The sequence below is a fragment of the Galeopterus variegatus genome, unplaced genomic scaffold (assembly GCF_000696425.1).
Source record: "Galeopterus variegatus unplaced genomic scaffold, G_variegatus-3.0.2 Scaffold4547, whole genome shotgun sequence".
In the NCBI taxonomy this organism is placed as follows: Eukaryota; Metazoa; Chordata; class Mammalia; order Dermoptera; family Cynocephalidae; genus Galeopterus; species Galeopterus variegatus.
In genome coordinates, this window is record NW_007730658.1 from 23,960 (window position 1) to 33,318 (window position 9,359).

The following is a 9,359-nucleotide window of genomic DNA, read 5'->3' on the forward strand; positions in this document are numbered from 1 at the left end:
TTTACATCATGCTTGTTCTTAGCCTTCACAGATTCTCTTCCTTAAAAGTGGGAATTGTGTCCAAACTCATATTATCTTACAACATATCAATTTGAGAGACATAAGAATAAGTACAACTGTTTACATCATGCTTGTTCTTAGCCTTCACAGATTCTCTTCCTTAAAAGTGGGAATTGTGTCCAAACTCATATTATCTTACAACATATCAATTTGAGAGACATAAGAATAAGTACAACTAACTACAGGTAATACATAAATTGTTACATCTGTAACATAAATTTAACATCAAACATAATGTAACAAACTGTTGTATTACATTAAATATTTAAAAACTAAGGGAATACATAACAGCACATAAATGTATTTATTATATACAGTCCCTAACCTATCTATTCCAATGCATTGATATTGATTCTGTATCTGCTGTTTTGAACCTAAACATGAAGAACTGAGTTTCAATTCATCTATGAAATATAAAGGCTTTTGGAAGAGCTACCCACTGTCTGTAGGAAAATTTATTCTCAGAATGCAACACACTAAAACTAATATGTAACTATCTCTTCCACCATTCCTCCCCACTGGACTCTGTGCCTAAATGGCTACTGTCATATGGCCAAAAATGCCAACTCTCCTGCTTTATAATCATTGTGCCCACTAACTTCTCAGTGACCCATAGAAGACTTCTTGCTTTCTCAGGCCTAATAATCTCCCATTTGAACCTGAGTCCCCTTCACACACACCCCAGGCATTCGTGTTTATTGGGCAATCATAAGTCTTAGTATGTTACCAAAGTAGGTCATCTTACCTCTTGGTTCCCACTTTAGGATTCTGAGGTATGTCGATAGTGTTCAATATTGAATCATGCTTCACAGCCAACCCTAAGTCTGCTATGGCACAAGTTTCACATTTTTTCACTAAGATATTTTTTGATTTTATATCTCGATGAGCAATAGCAGGTTTACCTATGAAGCATAAGAAAAGCATATTCATTTTTTTCTTTACTGAAGATTGAGTCTCTCCAAGAGGAATCATTTTGAAGCCTTAGCTTACACGTCACCTCCTCTGAGAGGCATTCCTGACCTCCCATTCTGTACTCCAAGTCTTCTCCATCAGAGGACCCCATTTTGTTTTCTTCATAGCTCTAAACACTATCTAAATATTTTGCTTATTCAGGTACGTGCTTAATCATGTCTCTCCCAGCTAAACTCAGGCTGAACAAGGGCTGTGCTTTGTCTCTTTCAGCAACATGCCCTCAATACTTGTGCTCTAGGTGATGTTTGGTAAGCACTAATAAATATGTTCGGAATAAAGGGGGAAAGAATTACCATTGTTACATCCACACAAGAACACAGGAAATATTCTCTTACAAGTTTCAAACTTCTACTACCCTAGACCAGTGATTCTCCAATGTGGACCCCAGATCCTTGGAGATCCTCAGAGATCCTTGAGACTCTTTTCCAACTACATATCTGTGTAATGCCAACTTTTCCTCACATACTTTAACCAAAGCAACATTTTGAAACAGTCTGAATGATGAACAGGTATGAAAATCTAGACATTGACCCAGACATTGAAGAAATTTGCAAAAATGTAAAACAAAACCATTATTTTCACTACATCTTTTTAATTACGAAAAATGTTAACATTTCAAAGCTTTTATTTATATTAACATTTAATTGGTTAATTATCATTATTTTAAGTAAATTAAATAAATAAGTATTTTTTTTACTTTCTCAATTTTAATTTCTAATGTGATAAGTATTAATAGATATAACCTACACACAAAAAAACTTTTGGAATTCCCACTAATTTTTAAGAGTTTAAAGGGATCATGAGTCCAAATTTGAGAACCATTGCTCTGTCTAGACTAATGACTTTCTAAGCCAACTCTCTATTAACTAAAAAAATAGAAAAGGCAGAGGGTGTTATTTGGCCTTCAAGTTCATGGTATGCAAATATTTTTCAAGATCACATTACCCTTTCTAATTTTTGTTAATGATCAAAAGTAAACACTTAAATTATTTGTATGCTCTGAATATAGAGCTTTTGCCACCAAAGAAAGACTTCCTAAGTATATATGCTAAATGGCAAAGATGAAGCCACAAGGAATAAAAATATTATTATAGATAATATTCAATATGGTGAGTATATTTTTGAGAATTGACTACATCATGACAAAACCCTCAGCTTTATGAACTTTAGTGTTCTTTTACATTCGATAGTTGTTTGTAATAATTAAAATACAGCTAAATAAAAAATACAACTTAGTGGTCTATCCTCATATTCAAGGAGAAAAAATATGACAGGAAATACGTACCTTGTGTACCAACAATCTCCATATGGAGGTGGGCCAGACCACTAGCTATTGAAAGTGCCAGTTTGATCATTCCAGCCACGGTGACTATGTTTCTATTCAAATAGTCATATAAAGAGCCATGTTCATGATATTCAGACACAAGCCAAAGTTGAGTCCAAGTGCCATTATCTAACAGAAAAACATAATTTTGTTGCTGTAAATATATGTTGACAAAGAAGCCAAAATCTTTTAACAAACTTCAGTGTTTAAAGCTAATTTGTATTGTTCACAAAGCAAGGTTAATTCCTTCAGTGGTAGTGCTTGCAGCCCAAGGTAGTAAAGTAAAAATTCTCAATGAATTCCTGAAGATGCTGACACATTAGAACCTGTTTTATGTACCCACCATAGAAATAGGAAGTTAAAGGCAGTGATTCTAACAACTGAACAACTCCTTTCTTATTTCCTCTAATCAATATCTGCTGGTAATAGCAACCATAGTATAGGAGAAACTACTGGAGATGCATTTAGGCTTAGTGTTCTGTTATAAATTACTGAGAGCTTTTAAGATAGATTGTACCAATAAAGATCAGAAATACAACAAATTTACACAAAGTATTATTACTATCATAAAAGCTCTAACAGTCTAAGAACGTTCATGTTATTCACCTTTCAAAATATGAAGTTGATGATTTTCCCCAAAAGCTTATATGAAGAACCAAACACAATTACCAGACATTTTCAAATAATTTACATCATTTAATCAAAAAACTAATTCAGATTATAAAAATGGGTTTTTGGAGGAAGAGAAATTAGCCTAAAACTTCTCTAGGTATTAAGAGTCCTTAGAGTTAGCTTTAGCTGTTGGAATAAAGTGTCTACAATAACCTTGGGCGATCCTGACTGGTTCTGACGCTCAGAGAAAAAATCTATAATATTTGAATACTTGCTGAGAACTTTTCCTGCCAGGTACTTTATGTACCTTGTTATCCAAATATTTAATTTCCAAATTCAGGTAGTAATAAAATTTCCTAGCAATGCAAAAGTCAACATAACATGATAAAATTCACTCACAAACTGACCACACGTAAAACTAACCCTTACTCACACCTCTCGCTCTGATTGACATCAGTGGCTATTTTTGCCCTCTAACATCAATGTCTTTGTCAGACAGTTGACTAAAACGTGAAACTGTAAATGTTGCAAAAGATAAAGGAATTCATGAAGATGAAAGTGATGTTAGAGATCATCCAAAATCATGCACAAAGCCATTGACATGTAAGAATATGACAGAGATTAAACTGAAGAAGAAAAAGCCAAAGATGATCCTTCTGGTACATATTGTTTTATAATCCAATAAAAATCATGACTAAATTAGTTCCATGAAGATGATCCACATAACTACAGCCATTACTGCTTTGGCAGCATTGCTAATTAATCTAACCGGTAGATAGTTCAGCTCAAGAATTAGGATGGAAGAGAAAAACAGCTGAATGAGGAAAGTCTCATTTTCAATAGTCTGGTATAGTTTCAAAGTATACATAATGAAGAATCTGGAAAAAATCATTTTTAGCTAATCTTGGTTTTACTCAGTTTCTCTTTAGCAAATCAGAAATGATAAATCATCAGCAAACATAATTATGGCCAAAATGTACAATTAGTGTTAGGCCTCTCTTCTGCCATCTAATTAACAACGAATACTTTCATGATCAAATTTATGTTAGACCAAAATAACCATAGGTTTTTAATTTTCACAGGCAATGGTGGGTCCCTGACAACCGCAGATAGTTTCTTTTAACCCTTTTTTAGATACAGGTTACAACTTTGACTCCACCGAAGTTCTTCATGAATACCAATAATTGAAGTACAACAAATTTGACTATTCCCAATTTTTTAAGGGCATTAATGCACAGTTAAATGAGTAAATACTTTGTAAAAAGAAGAAAGAGAACATAGATAATCCACAAACTTAATATCTAGCCCCTGATCAGTGAGGCATATATGTAATATTTTTTGAGTACAGATTTTAAATATCAGAAAGCTGATGCTCTGTCTCACTCTATGGAACTCAAAAAGTAAAACTGTGTGGCACTGTTAATGTTAAATCTCAAGATATAAATCATGCTCAAAGTAACATTAATAGAAAATTTCACTAAAGTTGTCTTGCTTGCCACCATTCTAACACATTTAAGAGATAATGTTGATAGAAATCTTGAGTCCTGAAGAGGAAGCTTGTTATACAGATGAAAAATACAGTCCTAACAAAGATGAACATTCAGCTAGCATTCATTGGTGTGTCTGTTCCAGTTATTAAAATACTGAAATATTTCTGTCCTGGATGGTAAACAGCTGCTATTCAAAACTCCCAATAACACTCCTTTGTCCTAAAAAACACAAACATCCCTACCCACCAAGATATCTGCCTCCAGATCTTTCCATGACCCAGCAGCAACTAAAGAGATGAACCCTAGCATGGCAGGGTTCTCTAAAATTCTGCTCCAGTTGAGGCCTCTGTTCCAATTGGTTGGTTTCTGCACCACACCATTCTTCAACATTTTAAAAATCAGCCTGACCCTAGCAACAAAAATGATTTCATATCACCCATTTGCCATGCTTTATTGTGTGGTTATGTGTATTTATTTGTGGAACAGAGTAAAGAATTTTCTTTCCTCAGTAAAGAAATGAGACTTTTATGTAGACTTAAAACAGAGATAAATTTATTTATCCTCATAATAGACATAACAGTTTTACTTGCTGAACCCAATTAGATTGAAAATACCTTTGTTGTCAGCAGCAATGAAACCAAGGATGTTTTCATGTCGCAGCATAACTGTCTGATAAATTTCTGCCTCGCGAAACCAAGATCTTTCATCTCTGGAGGAGAATATTTTCACAGCCACATCTTCCCCACACCATCTTCCATGCCACACCTCACCAAATCGACCTTTTCCTACTATTTCCTGAAGCACGATTGTCCTTGCAATCGTTCGCTGAACCAACAGAGGTAGACCTAACCAAAGAAAAGGTGGAACTGATGATTAAAAACAAATGCCAGAAAAGAACTGTTATGATTGCCACTGTGTTCACGTAAAAAAGCAAACATTTAAGTACTTTAATAATTTTATTGATTTTGAAGAAATAAGCACCATTATACCATACTTCAATGCCAATGCATGCTTTAAAAACACTCTAAATTATAAATATGAATTTCTCTCCTCATATTCAGAAATAAAAAATCTTTGAACATAGCCTGTTGCTGCAGATATCTGATTTCCAAGAATTACTGCAAATCTCCCTGAGTTGCCCATCAAAGCTAGTCAGATTACTAAATACACAAAAGCAAAAAAAATTTATTTTGTTAACCTCTAAAATAAAGTATATGGTTCCTGGTACAACTGCAAAACAAAAGAATTCTTTGTAAATTTTTGCAAAACCAAATTAAAATTGGAACGTGAAGAATCAAATTCAATGATCAAGTGAAACAATGATGTTATACTAAAAACAAGATACAGTTATAGAAAATGTCAAATAGATATTTTCCTTAGAATAGAAGAATTTCAAGGAAAATATATTCTGGGTATATGCATAGTATTCATGTTCTTTGAACCAATAATTTCACTTCTGGAATTCTATCTTAAAAATGTAATGCAAAATGCATAAAAATTAATGTCAAAATGTTTAATACATTATTAGTATTGACAGGAAAAATAAGGGAAGGTGTCAGGTAATAGAAAAATTGTGAAATATAGTGCAGATATTAAGAGCTCAGATAAGAAAGACCTGGGTTTAATTTCAGCTGTACCACTTGGTAACCAGGGGCAAGTTATTTAACCTCTCCGAACTTCAGCATCTTCCTCTGGAGAACTGGGGATAATAATATTAACTATATAATAGGATAATATGAGAATTACTGAGCACCTGGCTTAGTGTCTGGCATATAACATGCAAATAATGGTTAGCCCTTAATATTTTGTTAAGCTTAAGGCGGATTACTTAGAGCCACTAATAATGATGCTGTTTATGAAGATGTATTTCTTAATGACATGGGAAAATGATTTTGCACTAATGTTAAATGAAAACAATATAGCAAATTTTATACACATAAATAGGTATATCTAGCTATTCAAAATATGCACAGAAAAAAGACTGAAAATAAAATACGCTAAATGTTATGACAGTTATTTTTATTTGGTGGAATTGGAGTAAATTGTGATGTTCTTCTTCCTAATTTTCTACATTCTCTTAATTTCCACAATGGGTATTTATTACTCTAGCACTTCAGCTTCTCCAGGATGTTACTCTAGCTGAGGCTTCTGTTTTGATTGGTTGGTTTCTGCACCATACTAGTCATCAGAGGGAAAATAGTTAAAGAGATTGCAGCATAAATTTACTCAAGAAAGTTTAGTTATTGTCTTTATACTCAGATGGCTAAGAAACTCGCACAGCAATAACCCTGTAGTCCCTAGGGGCTTCAGTCCCTGTTCCTAAAATAAGCCACTGTTCATTCAGATGTTGTCATCTTCAGGAGAACCACCAGCTATGGTTACATAAGCACAGATGATACATTTTCTGTTATGGAGCTCAACAATTAGTCACAAAGCCCCACAGTCAGAAAGTCCTTTTGAAATCATCTGGTTCAACTTTATCATTTTAGAGATGGGAAAACTGAGGCCCTGCAGTCATCAAAGACTTGCTCAGGATTGTGATGCTAGTGAGATGCAGACCTAGAACTAAAATACAGGTTTTCAGTCCAAACTCTTGCTTTCTCACCACTCAGAGGATATGACTGCTGTCCTCCCCTGTGCAGAAGACTTCAGGCAGCAAATTATAGGGACTGGTTTTGGAGGCTACAGTCAATTTTACTATTCAACCACACACTAAAAGTTACACTAACAATTATTAGGCCAAATCTCAATCTCAGTCTTTCTCCTCCTTACCCCCCTCCACTATGGTCTTGCACACACACACACACACACACACACTCACTCTCTCTCTCTCTCTCTCTCTAACTCTCTCTCTCTCTCTCACAAAAACATCACCAACAATGACCCACACCACCAACAAAGCAACAAAAATGGACAGAGAACTAGATAAGACAATGTTTTCAAACTGCAAATTGATCAAGCACATAGTCAGTGGCACAGGCCGGGGACAAAGGAAGAAAACAACAAGTAAGGTACTCAATACGGCAATTAAGTTGAGACAATAAAACGCAAGGGAAATCGCTTCCGTATCTTTCAGAGCAACCACCAAAATGAATCTGAGTAATTATTCTGCTATATACCTAGAGATTTCATTTGAAGGTACCTGGACATTGCCTGCCCCTGTAGGTTCATTTTAGTCTTTCTATCAGGGATTGCAAAAGCTAATGCCTGTCTTATGGAAAGGCACCTTTCAGCAATGTCCCCATCTGTCAGAATTGTTATACCATGAGAGAAAAGCAGCAACATACCTAGTGTCTTAGAAATCACCTGAGACATAATCCACTCTCAGTACAGCCCAGTAAAACACCAGTCCATTTCCCTCTCTTGTAGGCATTATATCGCTTTGAAATTTGTCCCTGGCAAGGTCAGGCATAAACTTCACAATATTTATTTCTCAACATCTGAAAAAGCTGCATCATGTTTAAGGTCATTGACCAATTAAGAAAAGCAGAGGGGAAAAAGAACCACCCAATCTCCTCCCTGTAATTGAGCGGTTGTGGCTGAAGCCCTGCTGCAGATAGATCCATTCTCTGATTATCAAAGGCAGTGAGGCCATCAGTTACTTTTAGCTGGTGGTCACTGCCAAACACATGGAACTGGCTTTGAGAAAAAATGCCTAAAAACTCAAACTGGTCTTTTAAGAAATCATCCAAACTTGGGTATATTTTCTCCTTTCTTTTCACATGAGATCTTAGAATGATCTAAAGAGGAGAGAGTCTAGAAGTCAATAAACCCAGATTTAGGTTTAAAGATGCACAAAAATACCAAAAAACAGCATTAATTTTTGATTTTATGCCCTGGCTCATGACTACTTAATCAAGGTAAATATCCAACTTTAAAATCTGTATTACTTTTATTTGAAAGGGAAATCCTTGGTTATCTTAAATTATATTTAATGAGTAGCTCCAAAATAAAAACATTTTTAACAAAAAAAAGGGTTCAAATATTACAAATTTTATTGTTAAAAATGCTTGATAACATGGTAAGCTCTGGGATGGAAACTTTTATTTGGATTTGGTGAAGAAAAACAACTGTCAGGGCCTAAAGAATTGTCTTCTCAACTGCCTTTTCTTTCTAACATCTTCAGGTGAAGTAAAATGTTTTGGTGTGGATTAAATAGATGATTATTTACCATTTGAACCTCATGAAGAATTTATATAAGGTGTCAAGAAACTTGGCACAAATCAGAGCTGTCTGTGCCTAGGAGGTTGTCATTGCTCAAGAAATTAGGGCATAGTGGGCCTGAAAATGCATATTTGAAGAAGGAAAGAGTATTGAGTTCTAACAAGTTTTACTTTTACAAAAAGAATGCCAGCCCTTTATCCAATAATTTAAGTTTTATAAATTTTGCAGCTTGGGGATTTTCTTTCTTGTACTGTATTTCTCTTTTGAAAACATGCCACCTAATTTTCACATTGATGGTGTAGACATTTAGACTTCGGTCAGTGAGAGGGCACGTGATCTTGCCTCCAGAAGCATCAAAATATCTGGGCATCTATGGCATAATGTGCTTCTCTTTTCTGATGAATCCAAAGCTGCTTCATGTTAAATATGGGTACTCATACAGATGTTATTGCCCCTCTGCTGCCTGCCTCCATTAATTGCGCCTGTCTGGATGCTCCTAAAAGCTACTGGCAGGGGAGTTCCTTGAAATGTTGGGTTATTATCTTAATAATCCTTCCAAAGCAAGAAGGCATTTGGAGGCTTCTGAAGTGGATCTCTAGGTTTACCCTTGTCCCTCTCTGCAAAACGAAGTGCTGGCATGATTTCTGGAAAAATATACATACATGCATACATACACATATATATATATGTGTGTGTGTGTGTGTGTGTGTGTATATATATATATATATATATATATA

General features: G+C 34.9%; 1 protein-coding gene across 3 annotated transcripts in view; it reads right to left on the bottom strand.

Moving 5' to 3' along the window:
* The window catches only part of ACVR1C (activin A receptor, type IC), a 90,779-nt gene that overhangs the window by 11,329 nt on the left and 70,091 nt on the right, over window positions 1-9,359 (bottom strand). For 2 of the 3 annotated variants that reach the window (XM_008587798.1, XM_008587799.1), the window contains 3 exons: window positions 5,073-5,303; window positions 2,318-2,485; window positions 806-962 (listed from right to left, as the gene is read on the bottom strand). In XM_008587798.1, the coding sequence (XP_008586020.1) occupies window positions 806-962; window positions 2,318-2,485; window positions 5,073-5,303 (556 nt within the window). The remainder of the gene's footprint in view (window positions 1-805; window positions 963-2,317; window positions 2,486-5,072; window positions 5,304-9,359) is intronic. The other variant, XM_008587800.1, reaches the window with a different exon arrangement.